Raw genomic sequence first — 22,500 nt, 5'->3', positions numbered from 1 at the left:
AAAGTGAATCATGCCGTCAGAAAATGCCATTTGTGTGGGTAGGCGTGGTCAAGGACCTGTGACGTCATGCCCAAATAATGCTCAAATCCAAGAAACACATTTTTGATCAGAAGAAAGACAGATCTTCAAATACACATATTTGTCTGACCAAAACACTTCTGATTAACATATGAGCAATACCACTGAAAAAGCATCCTTTAACTGTTAGTTTTCAGTGTACATGTCTAGCGCGTTGGTATGTCTGTCCGTTGTTCATCACCTACATTATCATACTTGGCCAACACAGAGAACAAGCGCCGAGCTCTGCGTAAGATCATTCAGGGCTGCTCATTGACAAGCAAAGGGGGGTAAGCGCTCTAAACGTACACGACATGTGGAAGAGAGTAAGTGAGAGTCTTGCGGAACCTATCTCCTGGCACCTGAGAGAATAACAAGCGCTGAAATGAATAAGCAACTTTCATCCTCTTCATATATATTGCACATCGTCACGCTCATAAGATAATTGCCTATGTCATTTTCTGCTGGTTTGAGAAAAACGCAAACAACTTTCTTTGGTTTCTGAACAATCTGCCTATCTCATTTTAGTTATAAATTGCAAACTGCCTATCTCGAGCTGTTACCACGGGATAAACGTGAGATAAAGAGCTGACAGCAACATTTTCAATCAGCAAATCTGCGTAACAACCCACAAAGAGCTTTTGCATACTTTCACATTCTCAAAACAAGTCTTCCTGTATCATAAAGAAAAAGTGCCGAACTCAAGAAACGAGATCGCCAGTTTTGCTTACGTTACCGTGGCAATGGTTTCCGATGGTCTGAGAGTTTGTACTCTCTAACACATGATAGATACCCTTCCAGTAGCTTCCCCTGTAGTTTCACTACAGACATGACTAACACTGAGAAATGTATTTTTGTAATGAGCGTGACGACATGTCAGGCACGTTTATTATCATATGCGTTAATTACAGCTACAGTGTAATGTCTAATTTTGAGATAGTAAAGTATTATTGTATTGCATTATATTATTAGTTAACGTTAGATGTCACTGTGATATTAACATTTATCAGCCACAGATGTCGGGAAAGGTATGGTTCAGCCTTCCGAGACATTGTGACTGATAATGTGACTGATAATGTATTATATTTTGCATTGAATTATGTCGTATACATTTAGAGCGCTTACTTCCCTTTCTTTGTCAGATCTAAAAATAGCGCTGCGTCTCATCTGTGTACACGATGCTCCTTGACATGAGCCAGCACAGCACGAGCAGCCCGGCTGACCCAGATAACAGCCTGGCTGTCGCGGTGGGACCGTTACACAGGTCGTCCTGGCACAGCGTGATGCACAGCATGCCTGTCTCGGAGAGGGAGGGGAGGGCGCAGTGGGTGTTGTTGTCTTTGGGGGCGGGGACGAGGCGGGTACCGTTGGTGGGCATGGCGAAGTGAACCCCGTCAGAACAGTCACGGTACATCAGGGGAAGCTGGTCTGTCAAAGACAAATAGGACAACTCAGTGCTGTCAGAACAGTCACGATACATCAGGGGAAGCTGGTCTGTCGAAGACTAAATAGGACAACTCAGTGCTGTCAGAACAGTCACAATACATCAGGGGAAACTGGTATGTTAAAGACAAACAGGACAACTCAGTGCTGTCAGAACAGTCACGATACATCAGGGGAAGCTGGTCTGTTAAAAACAAACAGGACAACTCAGTGCTGTAAGAACAGTCACGATACATCAGGGGAAGCTGGTATGTTAAAGACAAACAGGACAACTCAGTGCTGTCAGAACAGTCACGATACATCAGGGGAAGCTGGTCTGTTAAAGACGAATAGGACAACTCAGTGCTGTCAGAACAGTCACGATACATCAGGGGAAGCTGGTCTGTTAAAGACGAATAGGACAACTCAGTGCTGTCAGAACAGTCACAATACATCAGGGGAAGCTGGTCTGTTAAAAACAATCAGGACAACTCAGTGCTGTCAGAACAGTCACGATACATCAGGGGAAGCTGGTCTGTTAAAGACATACAGGACAACTCAGTCCTGTCAGAACAGTCACGATACATCAGGGGAAGCTGGTCTGTTAAAAACAAACAGGACAACTCAGTGCTGTCAGAACAGTCACGATACATCAGGGGAAGCTGGTCTGTTAAAGACATACAGGACAACTCAGTCCTGTCAGAACAGTCACGATACATCAGGGGAAGCTGGTCTGTCAAAGACAAATAGGACAACTCAGTGCTGTCAGAACAGTCACGGTACATCAGGGGAAACTGGTATGTTAAAAACAAACAGGACAACTCGGTGCTGTCAGAACAGTCACGATACATCAGGGGAAACTGGTCTGTTGAAGACTAAATAGGACAACTCAGTGCTGTCAGAACAGTCACAATACATCAGGGGAAACTGGTATGTTAAAAACAAACAGGACAACTCAGTGCTGTAAGAACAGTCACGATACATCAGGGGAAGCTGGTATGTTAAAAACAAACAGGACAACTCAGGGCTGTCAGAACAGTCACGATACATCAGGGGAAGCTGGTCTGTTAAAGACATACAGGACAACTCAGTCCTGTCAGAACAGTCACGATACATCAGGGGAAGCTGGTCTGTTAAAAACAAACAGGACAACTCAGTGCTGTCAGAACAGTCACGATACATCAGGGGAAGCTGGTCTGTTAAAGACATACAGGACAACTCAGTCCTGTCAGAACAGTCACGATACATCAGGGGAAGCTGGTATGTTAAAGACAAACAGGACAACTCGGTGCTGTCAGAACAGTCACGATGCATCAGGGGAAGCTGGTCTGTTAAAGACAAACAGGACAACTCGGTGCTGTCAGAACTGTCACGGTACATCAGGGGAAGCTGGTATGTTAAAGACAAACAGGACAACTCGGTGCTGTCAGAACTGTCACGGTACATCAGGGGAAGCTGGTCTGTTAAAGACAAACAGGACAACTCAGTGCTGTCAGAACAGTCACGATACATCAGGGGAAGCTGGTATGTTAAAAACAAACAGGACAACTCAGTGCTGTCAGAACAGTCACGATACATCAGCGGAAGCTGGTATGTCAATAATAAACAGGACAACTCGGTGCTGTCAGAACAGTCACGATACATCAGGGGAAGCTGGTCTGTTGAAGACAAACAGAACAACTCAGTGCTGTCAGAACAGTCACAATACATCAGGGGAAGCTGGTCTGTTAAAGACAAACAGGACAACTCAGTGCTGTCAGAACAGTCACGATACATCAGGGGAAGCTTGTCTGTTAAAGACGAACAGGACAACTCAGTGCTGTCAGAACAGTCACAATACATCAGGGGAAGCTGGTCTGTTAAAGACAAACAGGACAACTCAGTGCTGTCAGAACAGTCACAATACATCAGGGGAAGCTGGTCTGTTAAAGACAAACAGGACAACTCAGTCCTGTCAGAACAGTCACGATACATCAGGGGAAGCTGGTCTGTTGAAGACAAACAGAACAACTCAGTGCTGTCAGAACAGTCACAATACATCAGGGGAAGCTGGTCTGTTAAAGACAAACAGGACAACTCAGTGCTGTCAGAACAGTCACGATACATCAGGGGAAGCTGGTATGTCAAAGACAAACAAGACAACTCAGTGCTGTCAGAACAGTCACGATACATCAGGGGAAGCTGGTATGTCAAAGACAAACAAGACAACTCAGTGCTGTCAGAACAGTCACGATACATCAGGGGAAGCTGGTCTGTTAAAGACGAATAGGACAACTCAGTGCTGTCAGAACAGTCACGATACATCAGGGGAAGCTGGTCTGTTAAAGACGAATAGGACAACTCAGTGCTGTCAGAACAGTCACGATACATCAGGGGAAGCTGGTCTGTTAAAGACGAATAGGACAACTCAGTGCTGTCAGAACAGTCACGATACATCAGGGGAAGCTGGTCTGTTAAAGACGAATAGGACAACTCAGTGCTGTCAGAACAGTCACGATACATCAGGGGAAGCTGGTCTGTTAAAGACAAACAGGACAACTCAGTGCTGTCAGAACAGTCACGATACATCAGGGGAAGCTGGTCTGTTAAAGACGAATAGGACAACTCAGTGCTGTCAGAACAGTCACGATACATCAGGGGAAGCTGGTCTGTTAAAGACGAATAGGACAACTCAGTGCTGTCAGAACTGTCACGGTACATCAGGGGAAGCTGGTCTGTTAAAGACGAATAGGACAACTCAGTGCTGTGAGAACTGTCACGGTACATCAGGGGAAGCTGGTCTGTTAAAGACGAATAGGACAACTCAGTGCTGTCAGAACAGTCACGATACATCAGGGGAAGCTGGTCTGTTAAAGACGAATAGGACAACTCAGTGCTGTCAGAACTGTCACGGTACATCAGGGGAAGCTGGTCTGTTAAAGACGAATAGGACAACTCAGTGCTGTCAGAACAGTCACGATACATCAGGGGAAGCTGGTCTGTTAAAGACGAATAGGACAACTCAGTGCTGTCAGAACAGTCACAATACATCAGGGGAAGCTGGTCTGTTAAAGACGAATAGGACAACTCAGTGCTGTCAGAACAGTCACGATACATCAGGGGAAGCTGGTCTGTTAAAGACGAATAGGACAACTCAGTGCTGTCAGAACAGTCACGGTACATCAGGGGAAGCTGGTCTGTCAAAGACGAATAGGACAACTCAGTGCTGTCAGAACAGTCACAATACATCAGGGGAAGCTGGTCTGTTAAAGACGAATAGGACAACTCAGTGCTGTCAGAACAGTCACGATACATCAGGGGAAGCTGGTCTGTTAAAGACGAATAGGACAACTCAGTGCTGTCAGAACAGTCACGGTACATCAGGGGAAGCTTGTCTGTTAAAGACGAACAGGACAACTCAGTGCTGTCAGAACAGTCACAATACATCAGGGGAAGCTGGTCTGTTAAAGACAAACAGGACAACTCAGTGCTGTCAGAACAGTCACAATACATCAGGGGAAGCTGGTCTGTTAAAGACAAACAGGACAACTCAGTCCTGTCAGAACAGTCACGATACATCAGGGGAAGCTGGTCTGTTGAAGACAAACAGAACAACTCAGTGCTGTCAGAACAGTCACAATACATCAGGGGAAGCTGGTCTGTTAAAGACAAACAGGACAACTCAGTGCTGTCAGAACAGTCACGATACATCAGGGGAAGCTGGTATGTCAAAGACAAACAAGACAACTCAGTGCTGTCAGAACAGTCACGATACATCAGGGGAAGCTGGTATGTCAAAGACAAACAAGACAACTCAGTGCTGTCAGAACAGTCACGATACATCAGGGGAAGCTGGTCTGTTAAAGACGAATAGGACAACTCAGTGCTGTCAGAACAGTCACGATACATCAGGGGAAGCTGGTCTGTTAAAGACGAATAGGACAACTCAGTGCTGTCAGAACAGTCACGATACATCAGGGGAAGCTGGTCTGTTAAAGACGAATAGGACAACTCAGTGCTGTCAGAACAGTCACGATACATCAGGGGAAGCTGGTCTGTTAAAGACGAAGAGGACAACTCAGTGCTGTCAGAACAGTCACGATACATCAGGGGAAGCTGGTCTGTTAAAAACAAACAGGACAACTCAGTGCTGTCAGAACAGTCACGATACATCAGGGGAAGCTGGTCTGTTAAAGACGAATAGGACAACTCAGTGCTGTCAGAACAGTCACGATACATCAGGGGAAGCTGGTCTGTTAAAGACGAATAGGACAACTCAGTGCTGTCAGAACTGTCACGGTACATCAGGGGAAGCTGGTCTGTTAAAGACGAATAGGACAACTCAGTGCTGTGAGAACTGTCACGGTACATCAGGGGAAGCTGGTCTGTTAAAGACGAATAGGACAACTCAGTGCTGTCAGAACAGTCACGATACATCAGGGGAAGCTGGTCTGTTAAAGACGAATAGGACAACTCAGTGCTGTCAGAACTGTCACGGTACATCAGGGGAAGCTGGTCTATTAAAGACGAATAGGACAACTCAGTGCTGTCAGAACAGTCACGATACATCAGGGGAAGCTGGTCTGTTAAAGACGAATAGGACAACTCAGTGCTGTCAGAACAGTCACAATACATCAGGGGAAGCTGGTCTGTTAAAGACGAATAGGACAACTCAGTGCTGTCAGAACAGTCACGATACATCAGGGGAAGCTGGTCTGTTAAAGACGAATAGGACAACTCAGTGCTGTCAGAACAGTCACGGTACATCAGGGGAAGCTGGTCTGTCAAAGACGAATAGGACAACTCAGTGCTGTCAGAACAATATATAAGACCTCCACAAATGTGAGACAATCAAGTCTTAACAGGGAAGTGGTGGAGGTCAATGTATAAAAGCCGATTAGTCGCGGTACATCATGAGTGGCTGGTCTGTTAAAGAAAAAAAGGAAACCTCAGTTCACAGCTTAGTGGTGACGTCACGCTGTAGGCTCTAAGGCTAAACAGATTAGCAATTATTATTCTGTTGAAAACGTCATTAGCATCAACGTAAAGAATGTGGTGACGTCATGCTGTAGGCTCCAAGGCTATAAAGATCAGCAATTATTATTCTGTTGAAAACGTCATTAGCATCAACGTAAAGAAAGTGATGACGTCACGTTGTAGGATCTAATGTTATACATATGAGCAATTATTATGCTGTTAAAAACGACACTAGCATCAACGTAAAGAAAGTGATGACGTCACGTTGTAGGATCTAATGTTATACATATGAGCAATTATTATGCTGTTAAAAACGTCACTAGCATCAACGTAAAGAAAGTGATGACGTCACGCTGTAGGCTCTAAGGCAACACAGAATTGCAATTATTATTCTGTTGAAAGCGTCACTATAGTCATTGGCACTCACTGGGTCTGATCATTCGTCACAAAGAAAAGATGACGTCATTGCGTTTGACCATTCGTCACAAAGAAAAGATGACGTCATTGACACTCAGAGGGTCTGTTCATTCGTCACAAAGAAAATATGACGTCATTGATACATACTGGGTCTGATCATTCGTCACAAATAAAAGATGACGTCATTGCCATTCACTGGAACTGTTCATTCGTCACAAATAAAAGATGACGTCATTGACACATACTGGGTCTGATCATTCGTCACAAATAAAAGATGACGTCATTGACACTCACTGGGTCTGATCATCCGCTCAATGACGCAGAATTGCATGGTGTCCGGGCAGATGGACACCAAGTCTCGCGCACTGTCGCGTGACTCCTCGAGGGTGAGATTGTGTCGTAGAGATGACTCGAACCTGACGCGCGCCTCCTGCAGCTGTCCGGCGTTGACACACTCGTTGCGTCCTGGCTCTAGGTGGCAGTTGTAGCATACTCTGCTGGCGGTGGCGGTGGTGGTGGTGGTGGTGGTGGTGGTGGTGGTGAGTATGATGACGATGGTCACTGAGAGAGAGAAGGAAGAGAGGGGTGAGAGGGGTGAGAGGGGTGAGAGGGGTGAGAGGGGTGAGAGGGGTGAGAGGGGTGAGAGGGGTGAGAGGGGTGAGAGGGGTGAGAGGGGTGAGAGGGGTGAGAGGGGTGAGAGGGGTGAGAGGGGTGAGAGGGGTGCCGAATTAGCGAGGGGTAAAGTATGTTTTCAGCATTAAGTGGAGTGTGTTCTCAACAGCTCCACACACACACTCACACACACACACACACACATGCACACACCAGGGGCGGAGCAGTTAAGCCAGAGGGGGGGGGGGAGGGCGGGGGGTTACAACCTGGGGTCCAGGGGCAGATCCCTTGTGGGGTACATGGGCAAGGCCCCGTTGTGGGGTACATGGGCAAGGCCCCGTTGTGGGGTACATCCCGGGCAAGGCCCCGTTGCCCCCAGAAGCTGAAGAGTTTTAGCTATTTCATGAACAATTTATGGCGTATCCTTGATTTTAAACATGATCAACTGGTGTCAGCAGCCATTCATTATTTCTTTTAAAGTTAGTGTTAATTTTTTATTTTTTTGACAGCCGGGGGGGGGGGTACCGGAACCCCTGTAACCCCCCCCCCCCCTAATCCGCCCCTGCACACACACACACATATACACACACACACACACACACACACACATATAATCGCACACACACACACACACACACACACACACACATATATACACACACACACACATATACACACACACACACACACACACACACACACACACACACACACACACACACACACACACACAGAGTGATGAAAACAACGTTCTCTTCCGCTTCCTTACGTCTGTATATCTTGTTTTTAAATGTACCTGTGTGTGGCTCACAGATTTATCCATAAGTTGTTGAGAAAGAAACACACATTATAAAAAGCTTCTATTTGTCTATCTTTTTGTTTGTTTGTTTGTTTGTTTGTTTGTTTGAAAGAATGAAATACTCACACGTGAAGACAGACGATGCAAAGTGACGAGTCATGCTGGCCTTTGTGGCACACGCAACACAGATATGTGCAGAACACGCGTATCTCTGATAGAGTAGCCTCGCTTCTACCTTCCTGGTTGACAGGCCTGCTTCAGATAATGGAAGTCTGTCATCTGGATTAGCTGGAAATCTACAGTGGCGTGTAAATCACAATTCCTCACGAGTGGTACTTTTCACACAATCGCTACACTATTTGTTCACTCACTCCTGCAGAAAAGAAATCCTCCGACTTGGTGCTTTCTTTCTATCTCCTTTTTGCCAAAGTTATTGGATGATTTCAACACTTATTTCCTTGAAATATCCTAGATATAATAAAATAGCAGAAATAGTTTCCAGCGGCTGGTATTAGATTGACACTCTAAGAAACACCAAGTAAGAATTAAGGGTCTCTCACTTGTAAACGTACTTTATTTCAATGACACCATATTCACATTCGCGAGAATTCCCGCTTCAACTTTCGGGCAAAAAATAATAGCACTAGAATTTGCTGAAAACCAAACTGTGTGAAATAGCAAAAGAGGGTTAGTCGCCCATACCCGTGTAAAATAGCAAAAGAGGGCTAGTCGCCCATACCTGTGTGAAATAGCAAAAGAGGGCTAGTCGCCCATACCTGTGTGAAATAGCAACAAGTCGCGTAAAGCGAAAATACAATATTTAGTCAAGTAGCTGTCGAACTCACAGAATGAAACTGAACGCAACGCAACGCAGCAAGACCGTATACTCGTAGCATCGTCACTCCACCGCCCGTGGCAAAGGCAGTGCTCGTGGAATTGACAAGAAGAGCGGGGTATTCGTTGCGCTGAGAAGGATAGCACGCTTTTCTGTACCTCTGTTCGTTTTAACTTTCTGAGCGTGTTTTTAATCCAAACATATCATATCTATATATTTTTGGAATCAGGAACCGACAAGGAATAAGATGAAAGTGTTTTTAAATTGATTTCGAAAAAAAAAATTAATAATAATAATAATAATAATAAAGTGTATTTATATTGCGCCTATCCCTTACAAAAAACAAAAATATTTGGCTCTAAGCGCATTACAACATGTGTAGGGACTTGGTACAATCAAGTCTGACAAATACAATAACACAATATACAGTCGGTCTCTTGGGTAAAAATGGGAAAAGCAGCTTCGACATTTAAACACTGCTACTAAAAAATCCTCTAACAATGCATACTGCTTTACAATATATGCATTTATGTATAAATATAGTTAAAGAACATCGGGTTAATAGGAATTAGAAAAGGTTCTTATGATAAAAACTAACTAGCGAACGACGAAGAAGAAGAAGAATAAAACTATCAATGTCAATGTACAACAAGTCAACGTAAATGGCTAAAGAACAACAACAAAGCAATGATGATAAAACAGTAATTGATAATAATTTTTATATATTTAATTTTCAGAGCTTGTTTTTAATCCGAATATAACATATTTATATGTTTTTGGAATCAGCAAATGATGGAGAATAAGATAAACGTAAATTTGGATCGTTTTATAAATTTTTATTTTTTTTTACAATTTTCAGATTTTTAATGACCAAAGTCATTAATTAATTTTTAAGCCACCAAGCTGAAATGCAATACCGAACCCCGGGCTTCGTCGAAGAGTACTTGACCAAAATTTCAACCAATTTGGTTGAAAAATGAGGGCGTGACAGTGCCGCCTCAACTTTCACGAAAAGCCGGATATGACGTCATCAAAGACATTTATCAAAAAAATGAAAAAAACGTTCGGGGATTTCATACCCAGGAACTCTCATGTCAAATTTCATAAAGATCGGTCCAGTAGTTTAGTCTGAATCGCTCTACACACACACACACACACACGCACGCACACACGCACGCACGCACACACACACGCACATACACCACGACCCTCGTTTCGATTCCCCCTCGATGTTAAAATATTTAGTCAAAACTTGACTAAATATAAAAAGAGGGCTAGTCGCCCATACCTGTGTGAAATAGCAAGAGGGCTAGTCGCCCATATCCGTGTGAAATAGCAAAAAGGGCTAGTCGCCCATACCTGTGTGAAGTAGCAAAAGAGGGCTAGTCGCAAATACATGTGTGAAATAGCAAAAAGGGCTAGTCGCCCATACCTGTGTAAAATAGCAAATGAGGGCGAGTCGCCCATACCTGTGTGAAATAGCAAAAGAGGGTTAGTCGCAAATACCTGTGTGAAATAGCAAATGAGGGCTAGTCGCCCATACATGTGTTAAGGTTAAGCAGTCAGAGAACGCACTATCGGAGTATATCTGTGGTCACTTGGTGAAAGCCAGTCAGAGTATCTTTGGTCACTTGGCGAAAGCCAGTCAGAGTATCTGTGGTCACCTGGTGAAAGCCAGTCAGAGTATCTGTGGTCACTTGGTGAAAGCCAGTCAGAGTTGCTCACGGGTGATTCACAAAGCTAATTACCACATCCAACAAGAATGACGTCAGTCAAGGTATATTTTCATCGGCAGCAAAGTATCCCCAGTACTTTATTAAAAGCGTACTGATGTATCCCAAAGCAAGCTGCTTTCCTCGTGTATTTTTTATGTTCATTCATGTATTGTACACTTGGCAATAAATTATCTATCTATCTATCTATCTATAAATTATCTATCTATCTATCTATAGACCGGACTGCCGTACGGTTAGCATGACAGGAACGAATACACAAACCTATAGACCGGACTATACGGTTAGCATGACAGGAACGAATACACAAACCTATAGACCAGACTGTACGGTTAGCATGACAGGAACGAATACACAAACCTATAGACCGGACTATACGGTTAGCATGACAGGAACGAATACACAAACCTATAGACCGGACTATACGGTTAGCATGACAGGAACGAATACACAAACCTATAGACCGGACAATACGGTTAGCATGACAGGAACGAATACACAAACCTATAGACCGGACTGTACGGTTAGCATGACGGGAACGAATACACAAACCTATAGACCGGACTATACGGTTAGCATGACAGGAACGAATACACAAACCTATAGAACGGACAATACGGTTAGCATGACAGGAACGAATACACAAACCTATAGAACGGACAATACGGTTAGCATGACAGGAACGAATACACAAACCTATAGATCGGACGTTACAACTTACGGTTAGCATGACAGGAACGAATACACAAACCTATAGACCGGACTATACGGTTAGCATGACAGGAACGAATACACAAACCTATAGACCGGACTATATGGTTAGCATGACAGGAACGAATACACAAACCTATAGACCGGACTGTACGGTTAGCATGACAGGAACGAATACACAAACCGATAGACCGGACTATACGGTTAGCATGACAGGAACGAATACACAAACCTATAGACCGGACTATACGGTTAGCATGACAGGAACGAATACACAAACCTATAGACCGGACTATACGGTTAGCATGACAGGAACGAATACACAAACATATAGACCGGACTATACGGTTAGCATGACAGGAACGAATACACAAACCTATAGACCGGACTATACGGTTAGCATGACAGGAACGAATACACAAACCTATAGACCGGACTATACGGTTAGCATGACAGGAACGAATACACAAACCTATAGACCAGACTGTACGGTTAGCATGACAGGAACGAATACACAAACCTATAGACCGGACTATACGGTTAGCATGACAGGAACGAATACACAAACCTATAGACCGGACTATACGGTTAGCATGACAGGAACGAATACACAAACCTATAGACCGGACAATACGGTTAGCATGACAGGAACGAATACTCAAACCTATAGACCGGACTATACGGTTAGCATGACAGGAACGAATACACAAACCTATAGACCGGACTATACGGTTAGCATGACAGGAACGAATACACAAACCTATAGACCGGACTATACGGTTAGCATGACAGGAACGAATACACAAACCTATAGACCGGACTGTACGGTTAACATGACAGGAACGAATACACAAACCTATAGACCGGACTATACGGTTAGCATGACAGGAACGAATACACAAACCTATAGACCAGACTGTACGGTTAGCATGACAGGAACAAATACACAAACCTATAGACCGGACTATACGGTTAGCATGACAGAAACGAATACACAAACCTGTAGACCGGACTATACGGTTAGCATGACAGGAACGAATACACAAACCTATAGACCGGACTATACGGTTAGCATGACAGAAACGAATACACAAACCTATAGACCGGACTATACGGTTAGCATGACAGGAACGAATACACAAACCTATAGACCGGACTATACGGTTAGCATGACAGGAACGAATACACAAACCTATAGACCGGACTGTACGGTTAGCATGACAGGAACGAATACACAAACCTATAGACCGGACTATACGGTTAGCATGACAGGAACGAATACACAAACCTATAGACCGGACTGTACGGTTAGCATGACAGGAACGAATACACAAACCTATAGACCGGACTGTACGGTTAGCATGACAGGAACGAATACACAAACCTATAGACCGGACTATACGGTTAGCATGACAGGAACGAATACACAAACCTGTAGACCGGACTATACGGTTAGCATGACAGGAACGAATACACAAACCTATAGACCGGACTATACGGTTAGCATGACAGGAACGAATACACAAACCTATAGACCGGACTATACGGTTAGCATGACAGGAACGAATACACAAACCTATAGACCGGACTATACGGTTAGCATGACAGAAACGAATACACAAACCTATAGACCGGACTATACGGTTAGCATGACAGAAACGAATACACAAACCTGCAGACCGGACTATACGGTTAGCATGACAGGAACGAATACACAAACCTATAGACCGGACTGTACGGTTAGCATGACAGGAACGAATACACAAACCTATAGACCGGACTATACGGTTAGCATGACAGGAACGAATACACAAACATATAGACCGGACTATACGGTTAGCATGACAGGAACGAATACACAAACCTATAGACCGGACTATACGGTTAGCATGACAGAAACGAATACACAAACCTATAGACCGGACTATACGGTTAGCATGACAGGAACGAATACACAAACCTATAGACCGGACTATACGGTTAGCATGACAGGAACGAATACACAAACCTATAGACCGGACTGTACGGTTAGCATGACAGGAACGAATACACAAACCTATAGACCGGACTATACGGTTAGCATGACAGGAACGAATACACAAACCTATAGACCGGACTGTACGGTTAGCATGACAGGAACGAATACACAAACCTATAGACCGGACTGTACGGTTAGCATGACAGGAACGAATACACAAACCTATAGACCGGACTATACGGTTAGCATGACAGGAACGAATACACAAACCTGTAGACCGGACTATACGGTTAGCATGACAGGAACGAATACACAAACCTATAGACCGGACTATACGGTTAGCATGACAGGAACGAATACACAAACCTATAGACCGGACTATACGGTTAGCATGACAGAAACGAATACACAAACCTATAGACCGGACTATACGGTTAGCATGACAGAAACGAATACACAAACCTATAGACCGGACTATACGGTTAGCATGACAGAAACGAATACACAAACCTGCAGACCGGACTATACGGTTAGCATGACAGGAACGAATACACAAACCTATAGACCGGACTGTACGGTTAGCATGACAGGAACGAATACACAAACCTATAGACCGGACTATACGGTTAGCATGACAGGAACGAATACACAAACATATAGACCGGACTATACGGTTAGCATGACAGGAACGAATACACAAACCTATAGACCGGACTATACGGTTAGCATGACAGGAACGAATACACAAACCTATAGACCGGACTATACGGTTAGCATGACAGGAACGAATACACAAACATATAGACCGGACTGTACGGTTAGCATGACAGGAACAAATACACAAACCTATAGACCGGACTATACGGTTAGCATGACAGGAACGAATACACAAACCTATAGACCGGACTATATGGTTAGCATGACAGGAACAAATACACAAACCTATAGACCGGACTATACGGTTAGCATGACAGGAACGAATACACAAACCTATAGACCGGACTATACGGTTAGCATGACAGGAACGAATACACAAACCTATAGACCGGACTGTACGGTTAGCATGACACGAACGAATACACAAACCTGTAGACCGGACTGTACGGTTAGCATGACAGGAACGAATACACAAACCTGTAGACCGGACTGTACGGTTAGCATGACAGGAACGAATACACAAACCTATCGACCGGACTATACGGTTAGCATGACAGGAACGAATACACAAACCTATAGACCGGACTATACGGTTAGCATGACAGGAACGAATACACAAACCTATAGACCGGACTATACGGTTAGCATGACAGGAACGAATACACAAACCTATAGACCGGACTATACGGTTAGCATGACAGGAACGAATACACAAACCTATAGACCGGACTGTACGGTTAGCATGACAGGAACGAATACACAAACCTATAGACCGGACTATACGGTTAGCATGACAGGAACGAATACACAAACCTATAGACCGGACTATACGGTTAGCATGACAGGAACGAATACACAAACCTATAGACCGGACTGTACGGTTAGCATGACAGGAACGAATACACAAACCTATAGACCGGACTATACGGTTAGCATGACAGGAACGAATACACAAACCTATAGACCGGACTATACGGTTAGCATGACAGGAACGAATACACAAACCTATAGACCGGACTATACGGTTAGCATGACAGGAACGAATACACAAACCTATAGACCGGACTATACGGTTAGCATGACAGGAACGAATACACAAACCTATAGACCGGACTGTACGGTTAGCATGACAGGAACGAATACACAAACCTATAGACCGGACTGTACGGTTAGCATGACAGGAACGAATACACAAACCTATAGACCGGACTATACGGTTAGCATGACAGGAACGAATACACAAACCTATAGACCGGACTATACGGTTAGCATGACAGGAACGAATACACAAACCTATAGACCGGACTATACGGTTAGCATGACAGGAACGAATACACAAACCTATAGACCGGACTATACGGTTAGCATGACAGGAACGAATACACAAACCTATAGACCGGACTATACGGTTAGCATGACAGGAACGAATACACAAACCTATAGACCGGACTGTACGGTTAGCATGACAGGAACGAATACACAAACCTATAGACCGGACTATACGGTTAGCATGACAGGAACGAATACACAAACCTATAGACCGGACTATACGGTTAGCATGACAGGAACGAATACACAAACCTATAGACCGGACTATACGGTTAGCATGACAGGAACGAATACACAAACCTATAGACCGGACTATACGGTTAGCATGACAGGAACGAATACACAAACCTATAGACCGGACTATACGGTTAGCATGACAGGAACGAATACACAAACCTATAGACCGGACTATACGGTTAGCATGACAGGAACGAATACACAAACCTATAGACCGGACTGTACGGTTAGCATGACAGGAACGAATACACAAACCTATAGACCGGACTATACGGTTAGCATGACAGGAACGAATACACAAACCTATAGACCGGACTATACGGTTAGCATGACAGGAACGAATACACAAACCTATAGACCGGACTATACGGTTAGCATGACAGGAACGAATACACAAACCTATAGACCGGACTATACGGTTAGCATGACAGGAACGAATACACAAACCTATAGACCGGACTATACGGTTAGCATGACAGGAACGAATACACAAACCTATAGACCGGACTGTACGGTTAGCATGACAGGAACGAATACACAAACCTATAGACCGGACTATACGGTTAGCATGACAGGAACGAATACACAAACCTATAGACCGGACTATACGGTTAGCATGACAGGAACGAATACACAAACCTATAGACCGGACTATACGGTTAGCATGACAGGAACGAATACACAAACCTATAGACCGGACTATACGGTTAGCATGACAGGAACGAATACACAAACCTATAGACCGGACTATACGGTTAGCATGACAGGAACGAATACACAAACCTATAGACCGGACTATACGGTTAGCATGACAGGAACGAATACACAAACCTATAGACCGGACTATACGGTTAGCATGACAGGAACGAATACACAAACCTATAGACCGGACTATACGGTTAGCATGACAGGAACGAATACACAAACCTATAGACCGGACTATACGGTTAGCATGACAGGAACGAATACACAAACCTATAGACCGGACTATACGGTTAGCATGACAGGAACGAATACACAAACCTATAGACCGGACTGTACGGTTAGCATGACAGGAACGAATACACAAACCTATAGACCGGACTATACGGTTAGCATGACAGGAACGAATACACAAACCTATAGACCGGACTATACGGTTAGCATGACAGGAACGAATACACAAACCTATAGACCGGACTATACGGTTAGCATGACAGGAACGAATACACAAACCTATAGACCGGACTATACGGTTAGCATGACAGGAACGAATACACAAACCTATAGACCGGACTATACGGTTAGCATGACAGGAACGAATACACAAACCTATAGACCGGACTATACGGTTAGCATGACAGGAACGAATACACAAACCTATAGACCGGACTATACGGTTAGCATGACAGGAACGAATACACAAACCTATAGACCGGACTATACGGTTAGCATGACAGGAACGAATACACAAACCTATAGACCGGACTATACGGTTAGCATGACAGGAACGAATACACAAACCTATAGACCGGACTATACGGTTAGCATGACAGGAACGAATACACAAACCTATAGACCGGACTATACGGTTAGCATGACACGAACGAATACACAAACCTATAGACCGGACTGTACGGTTAGCATGACAGGAACGAATACACAAACCTATAGACCGGACTATACGGTTAGCATGACAGGAACGAATACACAAACCTATAGACCGGACTATACGGTTAGCATGACAGGAACGAATACACAAACGCTGAGAACAGTGACACTGAAGGGTTTCTTCTTGCACCCTATCTGTCATCTGCTTTAAGTTATTTTATCTTCTGTTTCGCAAAGCCTTTTCTGACAAGAACGAAGAAGAAGAAAAAAGATTTAAAACAAATGTTTGTCCTCAATTGAACGCTCATGCAGTACTGATAACCTGAGCTGTTTCAGATAACACACAAAGTGGCGTAGTTATACCTTGAACTAATGCAACACGAAATGATAAAGATTACACTCTGACAGCCTGTACCTAAACCAACGCAAGTAGGATGACCCAGACAATGAGTTTCAAATCACAACTTCACATGTAACCATCATAATGACGTCTTGCCAATTGTGACGACCTTTTAATGACAATGACGTACAAACGACTACATCACGTGTGGGTAAGACGGGATGACGTCAGAAACAGTAAGGGGCTGCACTTGTGCCTCCACTGACGTCAGAACTGCACAACCACCACTCGGTCAGAAACAACAGCAAAACCTGTAGGTCTTCAGGGTTCCCTTGACTGGAGGGGGGGGGGGGGGGGGGGGGGGGGGGGGGCAGGTCGACAAAAAATCACAATAGGCAAACCTTTGCAACTTTTACATATTTGAAACATTCCATTACATCTACATGTAGACAAACATGTGTAACTATGCCAAATTTCGCTCGAAGTACATGTACGTCTAGTATGTTGGTAACATATTTTAAAAGTTTCAAAGCAACCCATCCATTCATTGGTGAACTAAACAAGTCTACTGCGCTTTACCTCTAACAGTGACAAAAAATCTCCCGTTTTTGAAAGCTTATGCGACCGACACCTGCATCAGAAGGAATAGCATAACACACGAAATACGCAAGCTAGTTAAACAAAACAAAATGTTCAGGGGAGATAATTGATTTGGCTTTCTTCTCGTGTGTAAAAGTTGCAAAGTTTTGCCTAAATGATTTTTTTCTCGATTTTTAATTGGGGCCTTCTGTTTTTGTCCAGTCGATTTTGAGGGTACCCTTATTTGAGCGGCGGTCACGTGATCTCTGTTAAAGTAAACTTTAATCCGAAAGATAGTCAAGTGAACGGCCTTCACTGAAATATATACAGTAATTATGAAATGACACGGGAATTAATGCTTTAATAATTAGGGTGCGAAATCTGTTGCAAGAATGTTTTGGCCAAGTAAGTTTCACTGTGTTGCAATACCAAGCTCTTCAAAGCAGGGGAGATAATAGATGTTTGGTGTGGCAACTTTGCATCCTTTTCTCAAGTTTATGAAATATCCCATACAAGCACACACACACAAATGCATGCATTTCAACACACACACACTCACACTCACACACACACACAAATGCATGCATTTCAACACACACACACACACACTCACACTCACACACACACACACACACACACACACACACACACTCACACACACACACACACACTTGTCAAAAGACAAACAAGAGGAGGGAAGAGAGAACAGAACAAGCCCATGTTTGGTGGTTGGCAGTTTAATTTCAAAAGAAGCTGACGTAAGTTGTGTACAGTCTGTTTCTCTATTTCCTGTGATGCAGAGCAAGTAGCAACAGTGTTAATATAAATCACACACACCAAGAGAACAATTATCAGAACGGTGAAAAGTGGTTTGAAATAGCCCACACACTGTGCTGGGACCACCAATCACACAGACCAACAGAACAATTATCAGAACGGTCAAAAGTGGTTTGAAATAGCCCAGACACTGTGCTGGGACCACCAACCACACTTTGTACATGTAACAATTTTATACACGTCTTAAAGCACAGAGCAATATCATTTGGGTGTTGGGGGAAAGATCTACCACTTAAAGACACTTTTAACAAAATCACTCGTAAGCTAACACAACCCAAAACCTTGTAAACTGAAATGTGTGCTTCCATCCTTATTCACAATTCTAACAAGTGCGCATTTCCTATTCACTGGCAAAAGATAGTTGATGATGAAGATTCTTACAAATAATAGTAAATATATATAAAAACTTGAACGCTCCAATCTGATTCACAATTTGTAAATTATTAAACGATTTAAGAAAAGGTAAAATAGAACTGTACGCGTGTAATCTAGCACTTAACAACAGCTGACAATCAAACCTGTGCAAACAAACAATCCAAAACATTTTTTAATTTGTCTGAACCCAAACTACGCAGATTTTTCTCCATACAGTGATTCAATGCTGCTAGGGGTATTGACATTCAGAAAATGTAGATCATTTAAAAAATGTTTATCACAAAATATTTTTTTTAAACTCACAACTTGCCAAAACTTAAGCAAAAAGTCAATTTTCTGATGACCAGCATTAAGTGAAATAATTTTGCTTGTACATATACATAGATTTGCAGCCACAAAAAAAAAAAGTCCTGCTCATTTATGGAACATATTTTCTACACACAAAAAATGACATAAGCATGATCATATCAAATCATGTACATTATCTCGTTTGATTTGAAGATCACTGAATAACACTACTATTTGATTTTGACCCTGTCGACTTCAAGCACCAGTTTCTGGAACATCCTCTTTTCTAACTTTTAACAAGAAAGAAAAAACGGGGAAAAAATCCTTCATTGAAATGAAAGGTTGGGCCTTTCCGTTTTACTGTTAGGAATAAGAACAAAAAGAGACAACATTGATGATCAATCACAAAACAGATCCAACTAAAACCACATCATTGTTTCATGGAAAGACTACTCACAACACTTGATCAAATGACAAGTATTTCACTTGCACCGAGAACAAATATCTACATCAAAAAGTTGAACGAAACACAGATTTTTACAACCACTTAATATTCACAACTTAAAGCGACGAGAGAGAGGAGACATGTTCTGCCTGAAGCGGGTTTGGTTACAAGCGTGACAGGTTTTTCACGCAGGTAGCTGCACATTCTCCTTGTTTAAAGCGAGCAGAACGCTCGCCCCTCCGCTTGGCACCAAGAAACAAAATGTACAATCGCCGTGCCAAGGTTCAGGGGAGACAACTTGGGTCAGGTTTTGTCCAAGAGAGAGGGAGGGGGGTGTCTGCACTGCTTATATCATGCTTTACACTGCTTATATCATGCTTTACACTGCTTATATCATGCTTTACACTGCTTATATCATGCTTTACACTGCTTATATCATGCTTTACACTGCTTATATCATGCTTTACACTGCTTATATCATGCTTTACACTGCGGAATGTTTGCTTTTTGTCTTTATCTTGACATCACCATTTCTCTCTATCCACCAGTGCTCAGACAAAACAATGTATACACCGACGTTCCATTAAGAATGTGCACGCAGTAAGATTCAGCTTTTCTGCTTCAAAACACGAAAAGTGTCAATCAAACAGTTAGTTTCTGGCCCTGAAAATCTTAAAGATGCAGCTTCAACACATAAAAACTTTGAAATAGAAATAAACACAAGTGCAGAAAGACTTTAAGAGTGAAGGAAAAGGTCAAATCCACCAGATGCATCTACCTCCTTGATTGGTTACCAGATGTATCTACCTCCTTGATTGGTTACCAGATGTATCTCCCTCCTTGATTGGTTACCAGATGTATCTCCCTCCTTGATTGGTTACCAGATGTATCTACCTCCTTGATTGGTTACCAGATGTATCTACCTCCTTGATTGGTTACCAGATGTATCTACCTCCTTGATTGGTTACCAGATGTATCTCCCTCCTTGATTGGTTACCAGATGTATCTCCCTCCTTGATTGGTTACCAGATGTATCTACCTCCTTGATTGGTTACCAGATGTATCTACCTCCTTGATGTTTGGTTATAAAATGACACAATGACAAAATTCCACTTCAGCCCTACTGACGGTGTGGAAAGCAAGCCAAGCTGCAGCGTCAGTATTACTGAAAGGCATCATTTTTAGCAAAGAATATAAGAGATCCTCAAAATGCACCGACACGTTTCCGTAGTTATAGAAGCAGGGGCTTGCGACAGGCACAGCGTATTACTGCTCTCTGCATACACGTACTAATCAGACAAAAAGAAGTTCAAAAATTTAAGGGGAAAAAACCAGAGACTTGCACAACTCAGTAGGCAAGGCTAGTTCAACATCTCCAAAGTGACGCATAACCAACCCTAACTTCTATCAGACAAAAAGCCAGACGCAAAATGACAAGACGACTCTGTATGCTCAACATATAAATATTATGTAGTGGGACCAAACCAACTATGTAACACAACCACAGACTCATTCAGCCATAAATTAACAACACCAGAAAAAAAAGAAAACAATGACGCATAAAAAGCACAGTGAACCACTTGAAGTGTTTTTACAAAACTAAAATCCCTTGCACACATACATCAATGTCTCTACAATAATCATACTGAACACAACAATATCCCAATGTACGCCATGATGATGGAGTGAATGTAAACAAATTGACCGAGAGAAATGCACGGCAATGGGACACTGATGACAGCGACTTCCGTGAAGCAGCGGATTAACATCAAGAAACCATGGCAACGGTGATGAAGAAATATGTGTGTACACGGTGTCTAACGATTCTACCAACACTGGGGGGTTATGTTAATAATACGGTAAAGCGTGATAAAAATCCCTGACCAGTCGCCAAGTGGAACAATCTCTTTCTTTGTCCCTCTCTCTCTCTCTCTCTCTCTCTCGCATTTAGCCTGTGTCCTTCTCCCACACAGCCGAGTGTTGGGGGTAACGCTACCGTCATCGTCTGCACTGTTTCTCTTCTTGTAGTTTTCGTTCAACCCTCAATCAGAGCTTCTGGCTTTGGCGAGATTTGAAATCAGCCAATCAAACGCTAGGGGAGAAGAGACTCGGGCCAAATGCGGAAGAGCTCCATCATAGCTTAACCTGGTTTCCGCCAGCTTTGGACCACACAGCAAGACCATCACCAGTCCATACTTGTGCCACACGCCGCAACAGACACTGCCAGTCAGGATGCAGGGAGGGGAAGGGGGGTGGGGGGGATATGGGGGGCGGGGTTAATAAGCTGACCTTAAGGTCCACGA

At 43.4% G+C, this 22,500-nt stretch overlaps 2 protein-coding genes across 6 annotated transcripts in view; both read right to left on the bottom strand.

Annotated features, from left to right (window-relative positions):
• Positions 1-17,626, bottom strand: part of LOC138978963 (uncharacterized) — a 19,910-nt gene extending 2,284 nt beyond the window's left edge. Inside the window, exons 1-4 of one of the 3 annotated variants that reach the window (XM_070351780.1) lie at positions 17,439-17,626; positions 8,390-8,731; positions 7,147-7,413; positions 1-1,485 (exon numbers count right to left, since the gene is read on the bottom strand). The exon at positions 1-1,485 is cut by the window's left edge and continues 2,284 nt beyond it. In XM_070351780.1, the coding sequence (XP_070207881.1) occupies positions 1,202-1,485; positions 7,147-7,413; positions 8,390-8,423 (585 nt within the window). In that variant the 5' untranslated portion in view covers positions 8,424-8,731; positions 17,439-17,626 and the 3' untranslated portion in view covers positions 1-1,201. Of the gene's footprint in view, positions 1,486-7,146; positions 7,414-8,389; positions 8,732-10,604; positions 11,712-17,438 lie in introns of those variants that run through there. The other 2 variants (XM_070351782.1, XM_070351781.1) reach the window with 2 other exon arrangements.
• Positions 17,627-18,973: 1,347 nt separating this feature from the next.
• LOC138978958 (calsyntenin-1-like) overlaps positions 18,974-22,500 on the bottom strand; it is a 45,895-nt gene continuing 42,368 nt past the window's right edge. The window contains exons 13-14 of one of the 3 annotated variants that reach the window (XR_011459873.1): positions 21,266-22,500; positions 18,974-21,004 (exon numbers count right to left, since the gene is read on the bottom strand). The exon at positions 21,266-22,500 is cut by the window's right edge and continues 1,362 nt beyond it. The gene's annotated coding sequence lies outside the window, so the exon portion shown is untranslated. The other 2 variants (XR_011459872.1, XM_070351773.1) reach the window with 2 other exon arrangements.

The sequence above is a fragment of the Littorina saxatilis genome, linkage group LG10, assembly GCF_037325665.1.
Source record: "Littorina saxatilis isolate snail1 linkage group LG10, US_GU_Lsax_2.0, whole genome shotgun sequence".
NCBI classification, from domain to species: domain Eukaryota; kingdom Metazoa; phylum Mollusca; class Gastropoda; order Littorinimorpha; family Littorinidae; genus Littorina; species Littorina saxatilis.
The sequence above is the reverse complement of the archived record's forward strand: the minus strand, read 5'-3'. Positions and strand labels throughout refer to the sequence as shown.